Here is a 27,139-nt window from a genome sequence, read left to right as displayed (position 1 = left end):
ATAGAAAGGAAGTTGGTCAACAGTTTAGTGGAAAAGTGACCAGGAAGTAGGAGGTGGGAATAATGGACAAGATGAACTTATAAGGGCAGTTGGGGATATAGTATCAGTCATTTGTGGCTTAGTGTGTAGTATTGTCATCCTCTGAATCAGGCATTATGATTTCAAGTCCTGCTGCAGGACTTAAGCACAAAAATCAAGTACTAAACTGTCAGAGATGCCCTTCACAGATTTCTCAGAACAATCGCATGGCAGTGAAGATGTTAATCATGGTTTCCCTGCTAATACTTAGTCACGAATTAACTTAAGAACATTCGTTATCAAATCGCTGTTTGTGGCAGACTGCTGTGCACAAATAGGCAGTCATAGTTTCTAAATTCCAAAACTACACAAGTAACTAATTTGTTGTAAAGTACTTTGAGACAGCCTGAGAATTTGAAATCGTAAAAGTGTTGTCAGAGGTGCAATTGATGGATGCAAGCCGGAGGGGATTAAGATAGTTTGCAGTGAACAAGAGGAGCTGTTGTTTATGTTTATTTATTAGAATTATCCTGGTGAAATAAGCAGTTTTGGCTTAGGAGAGCAAGATCTAGCAGCAGCAGCATCATTCAGGTAAGATCTCACAATGAATACCTAAACTAGTTGTCTGCCATGTCTACTCAAGTCTGTTACCCTTTGCTCATCGCCGTTAAGTAGTAGGGTGAGGCTCATGCCGCTAATGGCAATTGTAGAATATCAAGCCTGGAGGTGTAGGTGCAGTTGACTTGTTTTAATTGAAGAACAGAGGCTAAGTAGTGGGATTTTGAAAGCACAGCTGTTGAGTGTAAATTGAAGAAGCTTTCTGTGAGTATATACAAGAGGCAGGAACGTTGGAAATGGGATGCAAGTGGAGAGCAATACAAACAAGTAACTGGCATGAGAATATTGAGGCCGTGTAAGATTAATTGCAAGATCAATGGATGGGTGCAAATGTGGTTTGGGGAGTTTACATGGAGGGAAATGTTAAGCTAAGACGGCAATGAACTCAGAAGGCAAATTTAACCGGAATGGAGAATTTCAAAACGTGATTCAAAAGTCATTGTTTAATCACGACTAAAAAAAAACTCTCAGATAGAAGTCTGAACATTAATCGCTTGGAAAACTACTTTGCAAACATTAGCGTCATATCATTCTATATCTAACATGTCTAACTTCAAAGAACATCTTTTCCACCCACGTATTTCAACTATTGTCAGTATTTTTGTGCGTTGGCAACGCAATCTTGTCTGCGCTCAGCCTCCTACATCAAGACCCATCTTCAGTGTTAAGGATGGCAGGAAGGGGAGGAAACCTCCAGAGACACGTGTTGCGACGGGTATTAAACGTAAAATAAGCGGATACGAGTTGTAGAATATGTGTAGAGTGTTGTAGAATTCTAGAACTCCCGGGCGAAGGTTCCGGCATCCCAGGCTAAAGTTCTGGAATCACGGCCCAGCTCTCATGACCAATCGCGTGCTGCACTGAATTGAACTTGCAACCTCTCAACCCAGGCGCCACAACTCCATCAACTGTTAAGGTCGGCGCCGGGCGATTCCGAGAACTACCGAAGAGCGTCGGTTGTTTCCGTAACCGGCCCACTATCTGTGCTGGAATGCATCGAAATCCAAAACCCGATGCGTAAAAATACCTCGTACCATTTTTAAATATTGGTGCAATTTCAGAACTCAACTACTGGTTGGGCCGCATTTTTTTTTGCGTTTCGTGGTTGCGACTTTACCCAAAAATCATCTACTTCCGCACGGGCCTGGAACGCAAGATCCAAGATGGCGGCGCCTGGCAATGAAGAGGAGGAACTAACGCAAGAACAAACAGAGAAACTGTTGCAGTTTCAGGTAAATTCATCAAACTTAACAGAATTCCATAGAGGGCGACGTGAGTCGTCATTCTCAGGTACTTTTTAATTCGTTAATTGAATTAATTTAGTCCTGCTGAAGGGCTGAAGCTTCTGCACCTGTGGCATTTTCTGTATTCACAACATTTTCTGGTAACCCTCCATCTGGCATAATTCACTTAGAGCAAGGAAAAAAAACTGTCAACTACAATTCCATTTACAAAATTCTAAACAGTTAAAACCCTAATAGTGTTAAAAATTGAATTAGCTGGATCTATATTTTATGCTGAATAAACATTTGGTGATTATCTTAACTGAAACCATTTTAACTTTAACAAAAAGAGATATTGCTGGAAAACTCCAGCTGGCCTGACAGCAGCTGTGGAGCATTTGGAACATTTTAACTTTTATCCTTTTTGCTTTTGAAGCAATGTGACTGTGTCGTGAAATGTTCACTTATGAAATAAGCTTGTGTTTTGCAGGACTGATGTATGCTAAGCTTAGTGTAGAGTATTTAATTTGTGATTTTATTAAGTGTGTGGCAAACTATCTGGAACTTGTTAAAACTTTGTAAATGTTAGGGGTCTGTGAAATTCTATCCCTTGGAAAAGAAGAACATTACATTAAATGAAACAATAACTTAAGAATTACATCAATTAGTTGAAAGTTGAAAAGGCTGAACTCATCTTAATGAGCAAGTATTTCTCTGAATTTTCAACAATTTTTTAAAAGATTTTCAAGCCAGACACTGTAACCGTATGGTTTTACATTTGTATCCTGTATGTGTAGTTCAGGTGATATATAAAGTCTTGCATTAGATCTGATATTGCAAAAGGTGAGATTCTTGTACTGCCAGATAAGCATTTTGCAAGGCAAGAATGGATGAAATTGAATGCATCGCTAGCTATCAGGAAGTTTCCTCAAATTGTTTGTTCTTGCTTCAGCCACGAGATAGGTCATAGAGTGGTTGCAGCACAGTCTCATACCTTCTTTGAAAGAGTGGGTGGTGTTGTTGAGTGGAGGAAGAGACAGAGAATGAAATGACAAATCAGAATTTTTTTGTAGAGATAGTAGGAACTGCTGATGCTGGAGAATCTGAGATAACATGGTGTAGAGCTGGATGAACACAGCAGGCCAAGCAGGAAAGCTGACGTTTCAGGTCTGCATCCTTCTTCAGAAATGGGGGAGGGGAAGGGGTTTCCGAAATGAATAGGGAGAGAGGGGGAGGCGGATAGAAGATGGATGAAGGAGAAAATAGGTGGAGAGGAGATAGACAGGTCAAAGGGGTGGGTTTGGAGCCAGTGAAGGTGAATGTAGGTGGGGAGTTAGGGGATGGGTTGGTCCAGGGAGGACAGACAGGTCAAGGAGGCAGGATGAGGTTAGTGGGTAGGAGATGGGGGTGGGCCTTGAGATGGGAGGAATGGCTAGCGAGGTGGGGAGTAGCTAGGCTGGTTTTGGGATGCAGTCGGGGGAGGGTGATTTTGAAGCTTGTGCAGTCCACATTCATACCCTTAGCCTCCAGGGTTCGCAAAATTTTTTGTGTTGGCCCTAAGGTACAAATTACATTTTAAGTTGTAGAGGCAATTTAGTAACAACTTGATGGATGGATATTACAAATCCCCTTAGAATCAGTCATAGAGTTGTCCAGCCTGGAAACTTTTTCAAACAGGAACTTGTAGGACTTGAACCGTGATATATTGGCCCAGAGGTAAGACACTACCACTTCACCGTAGGAACTCTCAAGTTGTTTGTATAGGAACATTGATGTAGAAAAATGCCCCAAGGCACTGAACGACAATTTTTTTTTACAACATGGATAACTGCAGGGGAGACATGTGGAAGAGGGGTTCGTGACCAAAAACTTGGTCGAAAACTTAATTTTGAAGGAGGAGGAAACCCAAGCGGACTTATGTAGGAATTTTAGATGTTAGGGGCTTGACAGCTAAAAGAATGATCCTAGTGGTGGAACAATTAAAAGTGGACATGCAATAGGCTAAAACCTCGATTGTGGAAATCTTGGATGCTTGTGTGAATGGAAAAGCTTATGGAGATGGGGTGAGATGAGACCATGGAGGGTTTTTAAAGCAAGGGTTTATTTTTAACATGGTTAAGCTGTTGCTGATGTACTCTGCTGCTTTCTGCAACCAAAATATTGATAGGCAGTCTAGCTTTGGATGAGATTATTAGGGTGGAACAGAGGTGTCCATCAAGAGGAACATTGTCTTAGCTTGACTATATCTCAAGTACAGATGAGAGTCATCTGCATATTTACTTGAAGCAGACGTGGATGTGTATATCATCTTGGGAAATGGAATGGCTATGTGATAGAAAACTCATTGGAGTCAAACACAATTGCAAAGTTGTGCATAATCTTCCTCTATTTTCAAATTTGGCAGGTACGGAGATGGAAAAGGTTGTTGCAGAAGAAAGATTCTGGTGGTAACAAACTTCAGTGATCGCAATACTTAGGCATGGGAAATACCTGCTTGTTCAGTACTGAATGTTAGCTGATTGAATCAATTATCGCTGAACTGCCACACTCAATGTTTAATTAGAAACGTCATTTTGAGTTAAAAACTGAAAGAACTGCAGATCCTGTAAGTCAGGAATGAAAACAGAAGACCTCTGTTCAGGCTCTATCCTATCATTTACTCCCTATCCCATTCCCCTTCCTATTTTCTGTATATAAACCAACATTTTTCCAGCTACCATCGGTTCTGAGGATAGTCACTGGATCCGAAACATTACCTCTGTTTTTTTTTTCTTCACAGATGCTGCCAGACTGCTGAGCTTTTCCAGCAACTTCAGTTTTTGTATGTCATTTTGAATATTATTTGAATACTTAAGTATTTAAACCAGCTCCTCAACTGATCTCTAAACATGAGTTTTTGGTGAAGGCTCAAAACGTGAAAAGATACATCTAACGACCCATTAAAAACAATAAAATGTTAGTTGCCTGAAGCATCAAATAATATAAATGGATATTTAAATTTAATAGTTCAATGTTAACATGTCTGTACTGTTTTAATTAAAATACTTTTCTTGTGATATTTCTCACCATAGGACTTAACAGGTATCGACTCAATGGACCAATGTCGCCGTACACTTGAGCAACATCATTGGAACATTGAGGTACAAAGGAAGCAAACAAAATTGTATACAAAATATTACAGTGGGTTTTGGCGTTGATTCGGAAATGACTTTCTACGTGCTATCTCCTATTTAAGGAATGTTTCTGATATTTCACTCAATTTGACTGTTCTCCTTGTTTAGATATATTACTAAGAGCCGTGGTGAGCCCTAACAGTTTGTGATTGGTCACTTTGTATAAATAATATGCACTATGATTTAAAACTTAACCTGTTTTATGGATTTAGTTTTGTTTATTTAAATTATTCTCGATGTTCAATTTTTCTCATCCATTTCTATTTTTATCTTCTAGGCAGCTGTTCAGGATAGGTTAAATGAACAAGAAGGCGTTCCCAGTGTCTTCAACCCACCTTCCTCTCGCCCACTTCAAGTTCACACAGCAGATCACAGAGTCTATAGTTATGTAGTTTCAAGACCTCAGCCTAGGGTGAGGCCATATTAGTTATTTTATTCATTGTTTTCACTTTAAAATTTTATCAAAAATAAGTCATCAAATCATATTTTGCATTATTTATTATTAAATTTGATTTTTGTATTTGATATAATATGCTCATTTGTAACTCATTATTAGAAAATGGTTGAGAATTCCCCAACTGAAATTACATTGAATCTTGATTATGATTGACATTATATCAATAACTCATTTTATTCCTTGCTTATTTAAAATAGATTGCTGGTAGGGCAAGATAAATCATTAATCATAGTTTTAAGAGGTAGCTCATCAATACTTAGTGACCTCATTCATAAAATCAGTTTATGTACTCATTGTATTGTACCCTCTGTCCTTCAAGTATCCAATATAAGTTTGTATTTTGTGACCTGGTGGTAGTATGGTCAAGCCATTGGTGAGGTTTGCCTATGTACAATATAAAACTATTCTAAATTTGTTTGTTTTAATAAGAGCAAAAACCATTGGGTTTGTTCAATTTTTGTAATGGAGTGATTAACAGTAATATCTGATTTTTACAGGGTCTCTTAGGATGGAGTTATTACTTGATAATGCTTCCTTTCCGATTCACCTATTACACGCTGCTGGACATTTTTAGGTGAGATACTGAAAAGTTTCACAAAGCATCATGTTAACAAAAAAAAAATCCTCAATCTAAACTCTCTTTTTGAATAGATTTGCTATAAGGTTTATACGACCAGATCCTAGGAGTCGTGTTACTGATCCTGTTGGGGATGTAGTATCATTTATTCAGAATTTTGAGGAACAGTATGGAAGGATCCATCCAGTCTTTTATCAAGGAACCTACAGTCAGGTTTGTACAAAACTACCTTTACAGTTATTTTAGGTTTACAATTCATGCTGTTTTACTGCTTGATTTGAATGTTATCTTCCTGTGCACTCCTAACCCCCTCAAAATAAGTTGCAAATTGTTTCTTCTCTTCTAAAGCCAGTAATCAAATTGATGTGTAGTTTTGCAAGAAACCATTAATATAGTTCCCACTATTCATGCTTTATTTGGACTCCATTCAAGAAGCTGTTTACTATTTGCAAGCTTGCACTTCACATGGGCAGACAATTAGCCTATGCTACCGGTTATGAGGCAATTGCTTATCTATCCTATATTGTGGGTCCTTGTATTGTTGGAACATTAACCAGATACGTTGATGTAAACTTCAAACATATAGCTCCCGCCAAAAACTACAAATTCACTTCAATGTTACAAATAAAATTATATAGAAACAAAAATAAATTGGATAAACACAGCTAAACTTGGTACCTTTCCTTCCAGTGTCTACTTACTTTTTAGGCAGGGTTTGTATTTTTTTTTTGCTACCTCCAATGCCTGAGTGTTGTGAACAGAAGCTTAGTTATAAATAACTTTATTACACTTACTATTTTACCTAGCTAAGCAATATACAATTGAATAGCTTTTAAATTGAAACTTCAAAGCCTCATGAGTTTTTGTCCTATAAGTTTATCTTTGATCATAGCTGATCACGGTTTAGCCAGATCATCCATGAAGTATAGAATCCCTACAGTGTGGAAACAGGCCCTTCGGCCCAACAAGTCCACGCTGAACCTTGGAGCATCCCACCCAGGCCCATCCCCCTATAACCCACGTAATCTACACCTCCCTGACACTACGGGAAATTTAGCACATAATCCATCTAACCTGCACATCTTTGGACTGTGGGAGGAAACCAGAGCACCCAGAGGAAACCCACGCAGACACAGGGAGAATGTGCAAACTCCACGCAGACAGTCACCCGAGGCTGGGATTGAACCCAGGTCCCTGGTGCTGTGAGGCAACAGTGCTAACCACTGTGCCACCGTGCCGCCTCAAGTATTTTGCTTCTGTCAGCCTTAAGGCTGATGCCCATGTTGGGAACCTTTGGTCAGAATCACCGGACAGTAGCTCAAGATTCCCTACTGTAGAACAGTCAAGTCAGAGGGCATCAAAGGTTACTGCTGCCTACACAAACACCACTCAATTTCTATGAAACACTATGCAATATCTTTCTAAATCAATTCGAGTAAAGATTTCCTTGTTTGTGCTAAAGTCTTGTTAAGAAAGAAATCTGATTTTTATTTAGTTTACCCAAGCTACCTCATTATAAACTTACTCAACATAGGTCCAGTCAGAAGTCACATGACACCAGGTTATAGTCCAGCAGGTTTGTTTGGAATCCAGCAAGCTTTCGGAGTGCAGTCACTTTGTTAGGTGCAGAGAGAGAGAGCAGGGTGCACACAGTGTTTATAGGCAGAGAGATCAAAAGATCATACAGTTGGTGTGAGTGGAGTGTCACATTTCTTTGCAGATTATCAAGAGTGTTAGACAGTAGGTAAAGTGTTCATACAGTCAATGTCACTGCTATGCTGTCATGACAATCGGGCAGGGCCACAGGAATGTACAAAAGGCGACATCTCAGGTCAGACACCTGAATTGTCGATGTGAGGCTTTGATCAGAATTTGAGTTTTAACCTGGAATCATGCTGACTGTCTAATGAAGGCTGGAATTTATAACATGTCATGCTGACTGTGACTACAAGTTGCGTGTTTTTTGAACAAAACAGAATGTATCTGCAAATAAACGTTGTGGATGAAATGATTGTGTGTGTGATGAGCCAATTAAGGTAGAGAGATCATCATCAAGCTGATGCTGTCAAAACAGGAAAATAAGGAAGAAATTAATTAAATACAGCAGAGTGGTGGGGTCACCTGTAGTGCTATGTGAACCCAAGATCACGGTTGAGGCCACCTTCATGGGTACGAAACTTGGCTATCAGTCTCTGCTTGGTGATTCTGCATTGTTGTGTATCTCTGAGTCTGCCTTGGATCAGAGACTGAATGTACTTGGCTGCTGAAATGTTCCCTGACTGGGAGGGAACATTTCGGTCTGGTGATTCTGTTGCATGGCGTCTATTCATCCGTCGCCGTAACTCTGCATGGCCTTACCAATGTTCCGCACCTCGGGGTATCCTTGCCTGTCACGTGTGAGAGTGTGACAACAAAGTCATATGAGTATCTGCCATGAACACGGTGGGTGGTGTTCCCATGTGTGATGTTTGTGTCCAAGTCGATGATCTGACATGTTTTGCATGGCAGGGTGATGTGGTGTTATGGTTGACGTCCTGAAGGCTGGGTAGTTTGCTGTGGACAGTGGTACGTTTAAAGTTTGGTGGTTGTTTTGAAGGCAGGACGTGGAGGCTCATTGATGACCTGTTTAATGCTGTGAAGAACATGGTGTATTTTCCCCACTCCAGGGAAGTACCAGATGACAAAGGGTACCCTGTCAGAATTAGCCTGTGTCTGTCTTCTGAGGAGGTCGTTGCATTTTTTTAAAAAATTTTTTTGCTGTCGCATGTTGAAACTGGCAATCGAAGAATTGAGCATCTTATCCCCTTTTATAAGGGCATCTTTCAAAACCTTTGGGTGTCTGTTGCATTCCTCCTCACTGGAGTAGATTTCGTGTATGCGTCAGCCTGTCCGTACCGGTGGCTCCTTTTCATGTGATTAGAGGGAATCTAGAGAAGTGCAGCATCATGAGGTTATCCGTGGGCCTGCATTAGAATGAGGTACTGAGGTTTCCTTCCCTGATGGAGATGCGTATGTCCAAGAATGAGACTAATTCCGAAAAGAAGTCAATGGTAAGTCTGGTGGGATGAAACTTGTTTCAGTGATTCCTTGCCATGAGTCCAAAAGAAGAAAATGTGGTCGGTGTAGCTAGTGTTTTGCGTTGGAAGTCCTGCACAGCAAAGAAGTCTTGTTCAAACTTTTGCAAGAAAATGTGGGCATACTGAAGGTGCACATTTGGTCCCCATGGCTGTTCCATGTATCTGGATGAAGAACTGGTTGTCAAAGGTGAAGATGTTGTGGTTGAGGTTGAAGTGCATGAGTTGTAGGATGGTCTCTGGAAATTCGCAGTTGTTGGTACCGAGTTGCAGCAATGCTGTCATCGTGGAGGATGCCAGTATAAAATGCTGAAACGTTCATCATGACGAGGAATGTTCCTGGTTCGACTGGTTTGTGGGTGCGGAGTTTCTGTAAGAAATCTGTAGTGTTGGGGGTTCCTTGTACAGTGGGTTTCAAGATGCCTTTAACATAACCAATGAGGTTCTCTCAGGTCCCATTGGCTGGTATGATGGGACATCTAGGTGTGTTGGCTTTTGTGTATCTTCAGAAGGCAGTAGAAGTCTCCCGTGGGAGAAGTGCGTGGGATGAGAATACAAAGGATACTCAAAGACTGGATCAAAATTCTTGATCAGTCTGAGTTGACTGGTGTATTCTTTGCTTGGCTTGACAAGTAGTTGTTTGTAGTGTTCCTGGTTGGTCAGTTGTCAGCATGGTTCTTTGCAGCAAGTCTGTTCTATTTTGTATGACAATGGCTCACCCACACGCTCTTGTTCTGTTGTGTGCTTGTGCTGTCTCTCTCACACCTGCGATAGGGTTATTGCACCTGTACATATCTATCCAAGACGTTCGTTTATTTGCGGATCCATTCTATTTTGTTCAAAAAACACAATTTGTAGTCACAGTCAATTAGTGTGGCATATTATAAATTCTAACTTTTGGAATAAGACCAGCCTGATTCCAAATTAAAGTTCTGAAACAGCAGATTTTGAACAAAGCCTCACACGTACAAATCACTGTCTAACCTGAGATGTCACACTTGGTATATTCCGACGTCTCTGCCTGATTGTCACGGCAGTGCAGCACAGCACTGACATCAACTTTCTAAACATTGTGCACACTGTCTTAACACTCTTGGCCACATGCAGAGACTTATCTGATGCTCCACTCACACCAGTTGTATGACCTTTTGATCTCTCTGCCTACAAACATGTGTGTGGGCATGTGTGCACACGCGCCCTGCTCTCACTACACCTGACAAAGGGGCTGCACTTCGAAAGCTTGCTGGATTTCAAATAAACTTGTTGCATTATAACCTGGCATCATGTGACTTCTGACTTGGTCCACCCCAGTTTGGTAGCACCACCTTCACAACATAGACCCAATACTAGATTATTTTTATTATTGCATTTTCTTTTTCAAATAAATATTGGACATGATTTAGATGTGCATTGTCTTTAATGTTGAATACAGGCACTGAATGATGCTAAACGAGAGCTACGCTATTTATTAGTTTACCTTCATGGAGATGACCATCAGGACACTGATGAATTCTGCCGGTGAGTGTAACACTATTTCTGAATGGATTTGTTATGTAATCAGAACAAAAACTTGTTAATTTTTCATTTCCTAAGCAACCTGCAATTGTAATTTCTTTCTTAAAATTGTGAATGCTGCTACTTTTGTTGATTTATATTTAAGGACTATTGACTGTAGTTTTACAAATTTAATCATGATAGGGCTGGGGAATGTTATAAACTGGCATACGGCAGTTGGGCTTAAGGCCTATTTCTGTGCAATAAAATGTATATAATTCTGCATCAACACAGTATTGATCTGCAGTCACAACTCTCGTGTGGAAAAGCTTTTGGTAATTTATATAGTCACTAGTTGCTCAGCAAACAGGGTGATTTTACCCAGCTAACAAAAATGAAAGTAGTGTTGTTTTTGTAACCAGCAGTCAGTTGCCTGTGGCTTACTGACCAAAGGATGAAAATAACAATAACTGTCCTTGTTTTAAAAATAATTAAAAATAATGTATTCTTGTTGTTGAGTGTGTAAGTGAAGCAAATGATGTACTAAATGATAGTCAGGAGGAACCTTTGTTTTTATTTTGGAATCAAGCCTAAATTGCTCAAAAATCTTAGCAGGTTTGGCAGTATCAGTTAGATCAGAAGTCTTTCATCAAAATCTATTAAATCTGATCTGCTTGCTCTTGGTGTTGCCATAACTATTGTAATTATCGGTGCATATGAATAAAGGAAAGAAGAGCCTTTTTAATGTTTAAATAGTTAGCTGGACTTTCTGGCCGTTCATACTTCATTTAGACAACTTATATTCATAGTGTTCCAGGGACCTTGTCCACTCTACCTTTTGCGCAGAATATAATAGAATAAATTTGGGATGGACATGTCAGGAGTTCAGGTGAAGTCAAGGATTTATATTAGTCCTTATAGGAAATAACAACCGCCCTTTGTTGTCGAGGAAGCCCAGAAGTTTGGAACATGTTAAATTTTGAATACTGCAAATGGCTTATGCGCAATGATCTATACCTTTTGTTATTTGTGCTAAGTTTGTATTGTACTAATTAGGGCATTATACCAAAGATAGTTTTGGTTTCTCGGTTTGAACCTCCACCCATAATGATTCATGTTATGATTCCAGAGGAACCAATATGTCTCCAGCAAGGTACCTAAGTAGCCATTTGTTATATGCGTGCCTGGGTAGAGTTTTACGGATGGTATTTGACCAAAAGTTCACTGTCACATGAACCTACTATCTCTCATGTAGAGAAAGGTCAGTCGGGAAGTATTAGTGATTTACTGTCACCCAGTGAAGTATATCTCTGTATAATGTTGGGGCTCAGGGGTTTGGCAGCTTATCAGTGATGAATGACTAAATGCCAGTTTGTTTCCACTTCAGTAATACAATGTGCAACCCAGAAGTTGTAAATTTCATCAACACTAGGATGCTTTTCTGGGCCTGTTCCACAAGTAAGCCAGAAGGCTACAGGGGTAAGTGATTTTTAAGTATTACAAAAAGTAAAGGTTGCTGGTGCAGCAATGAATTTTACTTTGTTTTCAATTTAATGAGATGCTTGTGTGGGAAACGGTTAATGATCATATTGTATACGTCTCTGATAATTGTTCCTAGTGCCAATAATAGTTTCTGTGACTGCCTTGTAGAAACATAGAAAAAGGAGCATAAGTATGTTATTTGGTCATTTGAGTCTACTCTACCATTCAATATGACCATGTGATGGTTGATCATCTACCCAGTGCCAAATTCCTGCTTCCTGCTCAGTCTTTGATCCCTTTAGCCTTAAGAACTATATCTGACTCCTTTTTGAAAATCTTCAATATTTTAGCCTCATCTTTCTGTGATGGAGAATTCCAGAGGCTTTACGCTTTGAGTGAAGCAGTGCCTCCCCGTTTCAATCCTAAATGGCCTATCCAAAATCCCTAACCTGTGGCCCCGATTCTGGATTCCTGGTCATGGGAACATGCTTCCTATGCTTGTCCTGTCTGTGTCAACTAAGTTGTGTTCAATAATTTCCTATAAAATCTGCAGCATAACTCCGTGACTTTTTATACATTATCATTTGTTCTGTGTATGTCTAGCCTATGGTGCTGTCGATTTTGGTTTTTAGCTTGTTTATTATTATTGAGTTTTCGGTCACTTTTTGCTTTCCTTTAATTATTTTATCTGTTTTTGTGAACTGACTTCCTTTTTTCCCTTGCTCCAAAGAAGAATAAGGAGTGCTTGTACTGAAACAACATGATTCTGAGTAGATGATAGGAGGATGTTTCCCATCATGAGGAAATTTAGAAATAGAGGGCACAGTCTCAAGGGATGGGGTCTTTGTTAAAGGTGGAGATGAGAAATTTCTTCTCTCAGGTCTTCACTGTTTGGAATTCTCTTATCCAGAGAGAAGCAAAGGCTTGGATATTGAATATGCTTCAAGTTGAGGGCAAAGTTCCAATGACCGGAAAACTCTCGTCAGTCAAAAGTATGCAGTGAGGTGGTAAGGGAGTGGACTTAAGGCCACTATCAAATTAGCCATGATTGTACTGAATGGCAAAGTAGACTGAAGCAGTCGGGCTCCACCTGCTTTTTTTTTCCTGACAGTTTTGGTAATGTACTCTTTGCACCAAGGCATGTCCTTGGCTTTCCATACACTTGCCATATCTCTATTCTGATTAAGTCTTTATTTGCCCATAGCTACTTTCAGTTTTCAAGCTGTTTATTATTGATATTTTTTGTTTCCTTTTGTCTTCCTTGGTTTTTTTTCTTGGAATACTCCCTCCTCTCTTATAAGCCCTTTACTGCTTACAATATGTCCTGCGTAGTCCTCTGCCTTTTTATAATGACATTAAGCTATCTTTGTTTTTCATTGAATCCCTACAGTGCAGAGATACCAATCACCTCATTGAATCTGGACTAATACTCCAAAGAACATCCCACCCTGTGCCCAACCCAGTCTCGCATTTCCATAATGCTGCATCGGGATTTTACTATGACTAACACAGCTAATGTGCACACCCCTGGACATCATGGGCAATTTTATTTTACCAATCCATCTAACCTGCACATCTTTAGATTGTGGGAGGTAACTGGAGCACCTGGAGGCAACCCACACAAACATGAGAGCCTGGAAATTCCACACAGTCATCTTTGTTCTTTCATTCTTCATAGCACTCCAATTGTTAGTTTTTCTGTCTGGCAGATCCTTTCCATTCTCTTCAAACCCATGTTTTAAAGCTATGGCTAATTGGTCTCCTGTTGCCAGTCCTTGCCTCAAATCCTCGCAGAACAATTCGAAATTACACTGTACAAGTCGTTCAAGTTGTTTGTTTAGCTTTCCAGTTGGTAACAGCCTCCTCTTACCAAGTATGTTCCTTCCCTTTATCACCCTTGATTTCTATTTCATTTCCAATTGCAGAAATTATGCTTCCTAAATATTTGAATTCTTGGAGCTATTCTAGTTGTCTTCCTTTAATGGATAAAATAATATTTATTGGTGGTATTGTGCATTACATCACCATGGTTTTCCCTTTCTTTCCTTTCATTAGTCATTTTCACTTCCATTCCAAAATTCCTGCCTTGCTGTTACTGCTGTATCCACTAGTACTTGTGATTCTTCTTTTTTTGTTTTCAAGTGTTTTACATAAGAACCAGGAGCAGGTTCAAGTCCATTCCACCATTCAATATGATCATGGCTGATATTTTCGTGGTCTCAGCTCCACTTACCCACCCTATCACCATAGCCCCTAATTTTTTTACTGTTCAAAAAATTATCTATCTTAGTGTTTAAAACATTCAATGAGGAAGCCTCAGCTACTTCACTGGGCAGGGAATTCCATAGATTCTCTCAGTCTTTTGGTTGAAGAAGTTCCTTCTCAATTCAGTCCTAAATCTGCTCCCCCTAATTTTGATGCTGTCGTCTTGTTCGAGTTTCTCGCTGCTTCTATCTTACCTATTCCATTCGTAACTTTGTTTCGAGAAGATTCCTCACCTTTCACCCCGCCCCCCCCGCCATTAATCTTCTAAATTCCAATGAATATAATCCCAGTCTACTCAGTCTGTCCTGATAAGCTAACCTTGCCAACCTTGCCAACCTGACCCCTCCAGTGCCACTACATCCTTTCTCAAGGAGACCAAAACTGCATGCTGTACTCCAGTACAGCCGTATACAGCCCCCTACAGCTGTATAGGGGGTCTCACTGGCAACCGATACAGCTGGAACATAACCTCTCTGCTTTTAAACTCCCCCCACCAGCAATGAAAAACAAAATTCCTTTTCCCTTAATTATTTGCACCTGCATAAGGATGCCCAGTAAGTTACAATTTTTTACCTTTCTAATAATAGTCCTTTTTACTGTTATTCCCACCAAAACGGATGACTTCGTATTTATCAACATTGTATTCTATCTGTTAGACCTTTGCCCACTCGCTTAAGCTATCTATATCCCTCTGCACACTTTGCTCCACCACTCATGTTAGTGTCACCTGCCAACTTTGACACACTACATGTGGCCCCCAACTCCAAATCATCAGTGTAAATTGTAAACAGCTGCGGTCCCAATGCTGATCCCTGAGGCACGTCACTAGTCACTGATCACCAACCAGAAAATAGCTCATTTATCCCCATTCTTTGCTTCCTGTTAGTTTACTGGGTCCCCGTTGTCCACTGCACTCATAATGTCTCCATAGAATTCCAATAAACTAGTTAAACATGACCTGCCCTCCTTGAACCCATGCTGCGTCTGCCCATATCTAGATAGGTAATTTCTATCTAGATGCCTTGCTATCTCTTCATAGATTCAAGCATTTTCACCACTACAGAAGTTAAGCTAACCGGCCTATAATTCCCCATCTTTTGTCTACCTTTTTTTTAAACTGTTATGTCGCATTTGCTGTTTTCTGATCTGTTGGAACTGTCCCAGACCCCAACAAATTTTGGGAAATTACCACAAGCGCAGTTGCTTTTTCTCCTGCCATCTGTTATAGAACCCTCGGATGATTTCCATCAGTGCCAGGAGACTTGTCTATCTTTAGCTTTGTTATCTGCAAATCAAACTGATGTCATTGTCAAACCCCCCTTGAAAAACCCACTGTATTCTGTGTCCTCAAACATTTCTTTACTCATTGTTTGGCATAGACATTGAAGAGACTATGATAAACAGCGCTCTTGCTGAACTCCTCGTCTGATTACACTTGCTTCCGTAGCTACTCGTGTATTGCTGTTTGTCCCATGCGCAGATTTTTCTTCTGAATTGTCTACCTTTCCAGTCTACCCTTGTCAAGGGCTGAATCTAGCCAAAACAAAATTGGCAAAATAATTTCTGTCCACTCTTTTTAAACTGCATTCATTCATTAATTTTATGCTGATTGCTTCTCTTGACCCTTCTCCTTGTAAACTAAGCTGGTTATTTGTGTCTTTCAAACCCCACAGTAGCTTTGTTATGTTTCTTAACCGATGCATCAATTGTTGGACTAAATGTGTTAGTGCATCATATATTTCCAATGTCTTTTGTTTTAATGAATTGTAAATATACATAGATCAACTGCCTACTTTGCCTTACCATGAGATGAATTATTTTTCAGATTTCTTTTCTAGTCAATAATTGTATTTGTAGCAAGTGCTGATTGAGGCAGTCGTTTTAACAATGGTACACTTAATTATAATGAGGTCAAATGAAGTGACATCAATAAAAAACATCATATACTTTACATACCAAGTGTTGCAGAAGCTGAATACTTCTATATTATATAATCTAGAGTCTCGGCAAGAACTTTGCTTGATGCATAGTGAAAATGAATTTCCTATCAAGACATCAATGTGAAAATTATGCTAACTTTTCCATTTTAATTTGTATCGTTAATAAGGAAAATCCATATTTTCATTAAGTTTTAAATAGCTAAGGATTAGGCTTTTATGGTCTTTTCCATGCATTCTTAATGGAATGAGAATCATTTTTAGCAACATTATTTGTTTTGCTATGACCTTATCTTTATTTCTTTTCTCCCAAACAATGTTGACAACTTAATTGTTGCACATGGACAGCAGTGCATTGAGGGGAATGTAGGTTAGGTTACTTTATTTTTGGATTAGGATTATTCCACGGCACAACATCGTGGGCCAATGGGCCTGTACTGTGCCTAACTTTTCTATGTTCTATGAACTTCAGAAAAAATTGGAGCTATTCCAATTGAATTTCTGCATCATATTAACTCTTGTGGAGATCTTTATTTTCCAAATTGATTTTGTGTAATATAATTGAAAAGTCCTCATAGTGACATAAGTTCTGCAACATCTCGGTTTTGCATACAGAAATAGTAAGAACCACCGATGCTGGAGTCGGAGATGACTGTGCAACTGGAGGAACAAAGCAGGCCACGCAGCATCAGAGGAGCAGGAAAGTTGACGTTTTGGGTCGGGACCCTTTTTTCTGTAGAAGGGTCCCCACCCAAAATGTCAGCTTTCCTGCTCCTCTGATGCTGCCTCGCCTGCTGTATTCCTCCAGTTCCACACTGTTATCAGTTTTGCATACAATGATTTTGACAATTTGAACCATGTCCAGAAGGGTATGCACAAACTAGTTCTTACCTTTTATTTTTTGATATATAGTATAAACTGTACAGTTGTATTGAGTGGCCAGTTGTGCTGTTTTAAACTGAGCAGAAAGTGTTAAGTGCCGAGTTTCTTATTTCAAGAAGGCTGTTATTGCAGGAATGTGGGGAAGACTCAGGATGTAAGACAGGCTGGATTGCTTTTAGAAGACTCGCGTAGACTCAAAGGGCTAACTGACCTTTTTTTTTCAATGGTGTCTGAAAGAACTGCGGATGCTGTAAATCAGGAACAAAAAGTTGCTGGAAAAGCTCAGCAGGCCTGGCAGCATCTGTGAAGGAGAAAAGAGTTAACTTTTGAATCCGGTGACCCTTTCTCAAAACATTTCAAAAAGTTAACTCAGATATTTTCTTCAAAGATGCTGCCAGACTTGCTGAGCTTTTCCAGCATCTTCTGTTTTTGTTCCTTTTTTCAGTGGTGTATTCTTTTTATCCTTTTAAGAAGTCAATATGAAAAAAAATCATAATTTATGCTTTGTGCATTGATTGTGTATGCAGGATTCACAATCTAAATTTTGGTATAGGGCAACAAGACAAAAAGTGAGAAATTATAGTTATTTTAATAATGAAACGTTTTTTTCAAACAAGCTAACATGTTAGGCTATATATTTCAGTGTCTCAAGCTTTACGAGAGAACACCTATCCATTTTTGGCAATGATTATGCTGAAAGAACAAAGAATGATGGTAGTCGGTCGCTTAGAAGGTCTTCTTCGGGCTGAAGATTTTGTCAATCAACTGACCTTTATCATGGATGCTAATGCTACATACTTGGTAACAGAACGACTTGATAGGTATATGGAATATTACTTTGTTTCTGTAAGGAAATGTTGCCGTCAATTTTATATAGAATGTTGTGTTTAGGTAATAAGACAATGTTGAAGTCTGTTTGGTTATCTGGGAGTAATAAATCTTCAAACTAGTTCTTACCTTTATTTTTTGATATATAGTAAAATTAATTTTGGGAATAAACCACTTTCAATTGTAAGTAGACATTTTCAAGTTGGGATTGGCTAAGCACTGTGTAAATCCACCTCTGTCCAAAAGTAGTCTCCTCTTGAAGAAGTTTGATCAGTTAGGACTGACCTTAAACTTGTGCTTCAGTAGTAAAAGACTGATTTCTAACTTAATGTACCATGAGCAAACTCTATTACAACGTGTGTAGCGGTTGTTAATTCTAGTTGAATAGACTGTGGGATAGATTATATTTTTAAATAAAATCAATTTTTTAATCGCTAACTAAAGATTTTAAATAAGCCACACCATTGGGAAGGGAATGAGAGAGAATTAAATCAACTTAAGTTTTTTGAGATTGAACTTAAAATGGGAATTTATAACCCTTGATATATCATTGAAGCTCTTTAATTTCCTTGGATCCAATAAACTTTGATTAAAATTCACTCCGCATTGATACATTGAATTGGTGTCACTGTATTACTGACGACTGGTCTGGTGCCTGAGGTGAATAGAAGTTGAACAAATATTGTGGTGATGCTCATTAGCCAGAACAGTTTTCAGTAACAAATCACATGCTTTGCTGGTTATACCTTCAAAAGCTAGAGGTTTTTTTTCTAGGCGGTGACTGCTATGACGCAAGTGGGGGAATGAAAAACAGTGGGCTTTCTTTTTGCTCCATATACCTATTTTGATGTAGTCTGAAGGAAATTCATTTTTAACCATTATTTCCACAGAATTCCTAACAGTTTGTAAGCAGGCCATTCACCCTCCGAATAACATCCCATCCAGATCCACCCCCCCTACTCTAACCCTGCATTTCCTATGGCTAATCCACCTAGCCTGTGCATCCGTGGACACTTTGGGCATTTTAGCATGGCCAGTCCACCTAACCTGCGTATCTTTAGACTGAGAGGGGAAACCGGACCGTCCAGAGGCAATCCACACAGAGGAGAATGTGCAAAGTTCACACAGACAGTTGCCCGAGCTGGAATTGAACCTGAATCCCTGGCGCTAGCCACTGACCCACCGTGCCACCCGTGAAAATACATTTTTGTTTTGTTTGCTGAGGCCCAAATGCTTTAGTCAGGATTTGCTGCCGCTTGAATTGGAATGCAATGTTAATAATCTAACAGCTGATTGTGTAAATATTATTAGTTTGAAGCTGATTTACACGAATATTTGATACTCTTGTACTACCTTCGATCTACAGGGAGGAAAGGAATCAGACACAAGTGTTAAGACAGCAGCAAGATGAAGCTTATTTGGCTTCACTTCGTGCAGACCAGGAAAAAGAAAGGAAGAGAAAGGAGGCACAAGAAAGGAGGAGAAAGGAAGAGGAAGATGTTAGGCAACAGTTACTTGCTGAAGAAAGAAGGCAACAAGTAAGCAGTGTTCCTAGTTAAACTGCAAGAATTTGTTTACTCTGCTTCTAGCGTAGGCATATGTAGAATTATAAAAATTTCTATCCAGATGTGGAAGTTTGAAAGCTAACTCATGGTTTTCTCATGACTGAATTGGTTAAGGCAAAAAGTACTTGAATCGTGTAGATCAGTATGGTTCCTGGGTCAATCCCTGTTTTAAATTACCTCAACTGTGTTTTGATTAGGAAAGCTGACCTCCGTACCAACACGTTAAGAAGATCCAGGCAGGATTTTCTTTGTTTATTTGCATCAACAGCTATTGGAATACAGTTTTTGGCATTGGTTGAATACAAGATCTGATTTACTGGCAGTGACTGAAAAATGGCCATGATTTGAACACTGCATGTGCTTCATCACCGAATGAATTCTGTTTGTAATAATTCGTATAATAATGTTAGAAATTTGGAGCTGACATTTGTACCGTCCTCTGTTAAATGTTATCTTTCAAATCTGTAAATTCAGGAAGAAGCATTTTTTCTTTTTGTCATTGCAGAGTTTGCAGGAAGAGAAAGAACGCAAGTCTGAATGTCTTCCACCTGAGCCTTTTCCTGACAATCCAGACAGTGTTAAAATTGTCTTTAAGTTGCCAAATGATACTCGAGTGGAGCGACGATTTCTCTTTACCCAGTCATTAACAGTAAGAGCCTTTCAAGTTTTCCATTTACATAATGTTCTTTTTTATCCTTAAATAATGTTCCTCAAGTTCTTGGAAGTAGAAAAAATATGAAATGGCATTCAATACAGGTTGTTATTGGCACTCTTATAAAATACTGTTGTTATTTTAAATTAACTGCAGTAAGCTGTTTTTGTAGTTGTTGGATAAACAAATTGTTTAACTTTTTAAATTATTTGATTGTGAGAAGTGGCCTTTAACGACTAGGCCGGCATTTGTCGTCCATCCCTAACTGCTTGCCTGTGAGAATGTGGTAAGGAGCTTGATGTTTGTGAGGACAGCATGAAACAGGCAGATATGCTCAAACAGGTTGATGTTATGAAGGAGGATGTGCTCAAAATTTTGAAAAACATGAGGATAGATAAGTCCCTGGGCCAGACGGGATATACCGAAGGTTCCTGTGGGAAGCGAAGGAAGAGATTGCTGCCCCTTTGGTGATCTTTGCATTCTCACTGTCCACTGGAGTAGTACCAGATGATTGGAGGGTGGCAAATGTCATTCCCTTGTTCAAGAAAGGGAATAGGGATAATCCTGGGAATTACAGACTGGCCAGTCTTGCGTCTGTGGTGGGTAAATTATTAGAGAGGATTCTGAGAGACAGGATTTATTTTTATTTGGAAAAACATAGTTTGAATAGAAATAGCCAGCATGCATTTGAGAGGGACAGGTTATAAGTCTTATTGAATTCTTTAAGGATGTGACAAAACCCATTGATAGAGCAGTGGATATGGTGTATAATAGATTTTAGCAAGGCATTCGATAAGGTTCCCTCTGGTAGGCTCATTCAGAAAGTAAAGAGGCATGGGATTCGGGGAAATTTGGCTATCTGGATACAAAACTGGCTGTTCAAAAGAGGACACAGTGGTTGTAGATGGAAAGTATTCAGCCTGGAGCTCGGTGACCAATGGTGTTCCACAGGATCTGTTTTGGTACCTCTGCTCTTTGTGATCTTTATAAATGACTTGGATGAGGAAGTGGAAGGATGGGTTGTATGTTTGCCAATGACATGAAGGTTTGTGGAGTTGTGGACAGTGTGAAAGGCTGTAGTAGGTTGCAACGGGACATTGACAGAATGCAAAGCTGGGCAAAGAAGTGGCAGATGGAATTCAACCCAGAAAAGTGTGAAGTGATTCATTTTGGAAGGTTGAATTTGAATACAGAATATAAGGTTAATGGCAGGATTCTTGGCAGATTCTCGGCAGGGATCTTGGGGTCCATGTTCATAGATCCTTCAAAGTTACAACCCCATCGACATGGATTGCAAAGAAGGCGTATTGTGTGTTGGCTTTCAATGGCAGGGGAATTGAGTTTAAGAGCTGCAAGGTTATTCTGCAGCTCGATTTAAAACCCTGGTTAGACCGCAGTTGGAATATTGTGTTCAGTTCTGGTTGTCTTCTAGGAAGGGTGTGGAAGCTTTCGAGAGGGTGCAGAGGAGATTTACCATGATGCTGCCTGGACTGGAGGGCAGGTCTTGAGGAAAGGTTGAAGGAGCTAGGGCTTTCCACATTTGAGCAAAGAAGGATGTGAGGTGACTTGATAGAGGTGTGCAAGCTGATAAGAGGCATAGATAGAGTTGATAGCCAGAGACTTTTTCCCAGGACAGAAATGACTATTACGAGGGAACATAATTTTAACGTGATTGGGGGAAGGTACAGGGGAGATATCAGAGGCAGGTTCTTTATACAGAGTGGTGGGCATATGGAATGTGCTGCTGGCAGTGGTATTGGAGTCAGATATTTTAGAGACTTTTGAGCGACTCTTGGATATGTACCTGTAGGATATGCAGAGTAGTTTGATCTCAAGTAGGATAATAAGTCGACACAACATCGTGGGCCAAAGGGCCTGTACTGTGCTGTACTGTTCTATGCTCTGTGAGCTGCCATCATGAACTGCTGCTGTCAGTGTTGTGTAGGTACACCCGCGGTGCTGTTAGGCAGGGACTCATACCCAGCAACTGAGAAGAACGGCAACACAGTTCCAATTCATTTTGACATTTAACATGAGCTTGCAGGTGCTTTGTTCTCCAGCGGTTGTCTTTGTCCTTCCAGCGGTTAGTGGCTTTTGTTGGAAGGTTCTCTCAAAGGAGACATGATAAGTGCATCTTGCAGATGGATGCAGTATATTGATGCAGGGAGTGAATGTTTAACATCGTGGACTGTTTTGACCTAGATAGTGACAAGCTTTTTGAGTGTTGTTGGAGCTGCTCTCATCAGGTAAGCGGTAAAGTTATGAACTCTTGTTCTTGTTCTTTCTTCTGATAATCTAAGTTTTATTATGTTTTCTATATTCCACATACTATGGCAACAAACCATGCAGCAAAGTTATTTAAACACTGGCCTCCACATGCAATGTTTTTGTTCACAAATTGACTGTTACTTCAACAGCTGCTTGCAGGAGTTTGCACACTACATCTCCCATCAATCCTTTGGCCTTTCTAATCTTCTTTCTGGAATGACTAGCAGGAACAAAGCAAATTGCCTTAAAGGTGGTGAAAACTGGGCAGAGTTCCCAGTAGTTCAGTATTCAGTAATATTTCCTTGACATTGGCTAGTGTAGATTTTGTGGATGTCAATTAGACTTAACCACCCTCAAATAGTTGACATTCTGTTGGAAATCAGCATCTGAGCTTATAAATGATTAATAGTTAGGAGAATGAAGTATTGGTATATAGCTAGCGTGCACACTGGTGTTTTTCAGCAATCAGTCAACTGAAGGAGCGATGAGAAAGAAGAGAAAATATAGTTGCTCTTTTTAAATACAATATCAAAAATTGTTTCTTCTGGAAATTCATATTTTTTCTTTCATTGCAGGTAATATATGATTTCTTGTTCTCCTTGAAAGAAACTCCTGAGAAATTTCAAATAGTTGCTAACTTTCCACGCAGAGTACTACCCTGTTTGCCCACAGAGAGGGAGCCAAATCCACCCACCCTGCAACAAGCAGGATTGAGTCGCTGTGAAGTCTTGTTCGTTCAAGATCTTACCGATGATTGAACCAGAAGTTAACAATGGGATCAATTTTTTTAATAGCTGCACAGTATAACGGATCACAGACTTTCTCACAAACGAGCCAAGTTTTTGCTGCGTTGGTTGGCAAATGTCTATGCAGCTAGGTTGCTCACCATTTCCTGGGATGAACTGCACTGTCCATCACTATGCTATTTTTTTAAAAAAAAAACTCAAAAACCCTACAATGTTGAGTGGTTTTTGATCAGAAGGTATAAAAGTAAATTAACCCATTTCTCTACCTGCATAGACCCTAGATTACACCATCGGAGAACCCTTACCCTTTTTCTGCTAATTTCGTTTTCACATTTACCTATATTTATGTTGTATTTCTATTAAAATATGAAAAAAGGAAGACCAAAGGAGGGTTGGCTGTTATTGAATTGTTTGAACCGAGACTGGTTTAAGTTCTTAATTGCCATGGCTTTTGCTGTGGTGAAGCCTCAGTAAGTAGTTTGTCAGCCTATAGTGCCTGTGGTAACTAGAGCCTGCTCCATGTTTAATACCTGCGCAGGCTTATTGTACTCGAGGTGTAATTTATTCCAACAGTATAAATTAAAATCATTTTAGAATTTTATTGTGTTGAATCATTTTTCTATGCATATTTCTTTGTGAACTATTTTCTGTAATTTCATTACAATCGATGGTAGCTGTTTGGCCAAACATACTGGCATTAAAAGATTATATTGTCTCCACTCATTTGTTCCTTTTTTGAGCTTTGTATCATGAGTCATGTTTAGCTTTTTAGTCATTCTCAACTACTAAACTGACATGTACAGTTATTTGTCGATACTTCAAATTATTTTTTGTTAAGCTTTTCTGCACCTATTTATGAAGTGCTGTAAATCTTACTTAGAAAATAAAGATTTATTTATAGCTTTGTGTGAGAACAAGACCAACAAATTGGAGAATGACCCCCCTTTAATAACATGTGTCTGATGGCCTTATGATTCAGTATATGTACTGTTTCTTCAATGCTGTTAAGTAGGGTATATTGTTTAGGATTATTGCACTTATTTCACTAAATGGCATCTTAACCATTTGCATGTTGTCCACTGTTTCTTGCTCAACCAAGATGCATTATGACTTGTGTCTCAGTCTTGAATAGATTTTGGGTGGTAGTTAATAATGAAGCTCCTTTACTACCAAACAGCTATTGGCCTTAATATCATTCAACTAATTCATTGAATTGTAATGATGTAATGACATTTGTGTTGCTCTCCTTTTTTATTTTTCGTTAATCCAGATAGGTTTTGTGGTATTTTTGAATACATAGATAACAAAAATTGCAGATATAGTTTTAATCACTGCAGAGTGTGGAAGTTTTAATTATTATGGAGTGTGGATATACTCAAAGATTATATGCCTAAATTTTCATTCATAATACACATTTAATGTTAATATTTAGTTTGAATTTAATCTCGGCAATGAAATTGGTAGCTTTTAGATTGGGGGTGTTCATTTTGTCATTTCTGATTACAGGCAGTTGGCTTTGGATATTAAATGGATTTTTAAAATATACCTGTAATGGTAATCAATATCATTTGCATTTTGCATCGAGGCAGTCAGTGCTTCAGTTGCTGTAAGAATTTGAGTTGATTTTGGATGAGACCAGTATTGTAACAAAAAGCATTCAGTATTGGTTTTGTTAAAACCCTCAAAATGCTGTTGACTTAGAAAAATTTCAGCCTTGGTTTTTTTTTGTTTATTTTTAGAAACTTGGTTGTGATGTTAGTGGTCATGATTTCCATCTGAATTATTTGCATTCCTTTACGTTCATGTAATTGAGCAGATGTTTGTTTTTGAAGATCACAGTCTGAAACAATGGAAAATCTTTACAGTCTGAATTGCTATAGGATGGGATCTATTGACAGCAATGATACTTAATGTTTGGGTATAACATTAAATGTTACTAAATATAAATGGGTTAAATTGTAAAATAGACTCTAGAGGTTAGGAATTTAAGCAAGGAGTAAGTATTTACTGACTTGAGTAATGCTTTGCCCATTTTGAAAATTTCTCCCAAAATACTGCAGCTTCCAGCTTCAATCTGTTTTGTTGTCCTGCTTGAATTCTGCCCTGCTCATGCATTTTGGGATGTAAGTGTAATGTTCTACATTTGAGACTGGTACGAAGTACAGTGGAACAAGTTCCTGTTTTGACTGAAGGATTGAAATCTTGTTTCGTACCAGAAATTTTCCCACTTGCCTTACATTATCCACCCAGAAATGATTCACATTTTAACTGACACTTCTGGAACTCTTGTCATTTGCACATCTTAAAAAAGACAAGTATACTCCAGGCAGTAATTCTTGTAAAGAGTCTGGAAAAATCTCTTTGAAGGACCATGCTTTTTTTTTAGTTACTTTTTATGTTTTTATAATGTTTATTGGATTATCATTTTTAAAAATTTAGTTACCCAAAGGATATGAAAATGCATTTTGTGAAATGTCTGGAATTGAAGTTATTTCTAAACTGTCAGAGGATAATCTTTTCTATATTTCATGTCATTTGTTGTAAATGTTCAGATCAACCTTTTTATACTTGTCTTTTGACACTTTGAAATGGTACTCATTTTAAACAACATAGTTTTGTTCTGCCTGTCTGGTGAATTCAAATATATTTTGTGATCTGTACAAAGGATTGTGAGCCCAAATTGCAACCTGATGCCAAAAGCTGCTGCTGTTGTTTTCTGTTCATTTAGAAACGACCAATTCAATTTCAAATCAAAATTCTCCATTTGTACCCCGTTCTCACAAGAAACCATTCAAAAGATTAGCAAGAATAGGGCATTGAGTGATACTGCATCTGAAATTAAATTCTGAATATAATTTTCCATGTTCATAATCTGAAATTGAAGAATTTGCTATGTACGATGCTGTAAGTTCAATACTCATCCCATGTCTTGTAACTTATTGAAATTTAATGGAATACACATATTAACTACTTGAATGTGTGAGTAATTTGTAATTTTTAATATTTTTTGTCTTGAGTTTATAAATGGTCAAATGGATTCTTGTCTCCCAGTGTTAAACTATTATTTAACTTATCCATTGTTCTTATCCTTGTGTTCTTAGACCCTTTCATATACTGAAATATCATGGTTTTTTTTTTCCATTCCTACAAAGTTGTATGATAGAACAGAAGAAGCCAATTAAACAAATCTAGTCTCTATCCCCAATTTTAGTATGTAAGTAGTTGAATACATTTTTGTACCAGCTTCCAGTTAGAAAGTTGAGCTCATTATTTGCAACTTGAACAGCCATCTCAATACATTTGTGGATGTATAGCTATGCTGTTAAGTTTTTCTTTTGTTTGAGTTTTACTTGTATTAAACTGAGTCCAGTCTACCCCCTTGGGTAGACATAAGATTCCATATGCTTTTTTAAGGGAGTTGGGGAGTCCTGTGTTTCAAAATCGATCCCTTGACACTTTAACTGTGAGTTGTATTGTTTAATCATTGATCTATTCGGTTTCTTACTGTGCACAGATTAGCTGCTATGTTCGTCTGCATTACAACGGTGCTGCATGTCAGAAGTATGTAAATGTGTACAAAGACACGTTGGCATCCACTGACTTTGTCAAACGTGCAGTATAAACCCAGTTATTTCTTTAAGTGGCTTCTTAAAGAGAACATACCAGTTAAGTCCCAGGTTGAAAATGTTCACTGTTGCAAGTTCCATTGCACTGTGAATGTGTCCCATCAGAAAAAGTGCACTCAAACTAATTTTCCAGCTTTAGCATAGATCAAACTTAAGCCACAATATAAGGCCACTATAGTATCTAAATCTGCCTTGAATTTAATGTGCTTTAATTTTTTTGAATGTTAGCTGAAATGGTAAAGATTGTACAACTT

General features: G+C 38.7%; 1 protein-coding gene across 1 annotated transcript; it reads left to right on the top strand.

The window, feature by feature from the left end:
* The first annotated feature begins 1,744 nt into the window (after positions 1-1,744).
* On the top strand, positions 1,745-26,296 carry faf2 (Fas associated factor family member 2). The gene is made up of 11 exons (XM_048543631.2): positions 1,745-1,868; positions 4,931-4,999; positions 5,310-5,444; positions 5,987-6,063; positions 6,141-6,279; positions 10,573-10,658; positions 12,022-12,113; positions 17,844-18,021; positions 19,395-19,566; positions 20,099-20,242; positions 23,089-26,296. Exons 1-11 carry the CDS (start codon positions 1,800-1,802, stop codon positions 23,269-23,271), a joined length of 1,344 nt encoding a protein of 447 aa, XP_048399588.1. The 5' UTR covers positions 1,745-1,799; the 3' UTR covers positions 23,272-26,296.
* Positions 26,297-27,139: the final 843 nt, after the last annotated feature.

This window comes from Stegostoma tigrinum, chromosome 13, assembly GCF_030684315.1.
Source record: "Stegostoma tigrinum isolate sSteTig4 chromosome 13, sSteTig4.hap1, whole genome shotgun sequence".
Taxonomy (NCBI): Eukaryota; Metazoa; Chordata; class Chondrichthyes; order Orectolobiformes; family Stegostomatidae; genus Stegostoma; species Stegostoma tigrinum.
Note: the sequence above shows the minus strand (reverse complement) of the source record. Positions and strands in the feature narration are given on the sequence as shown.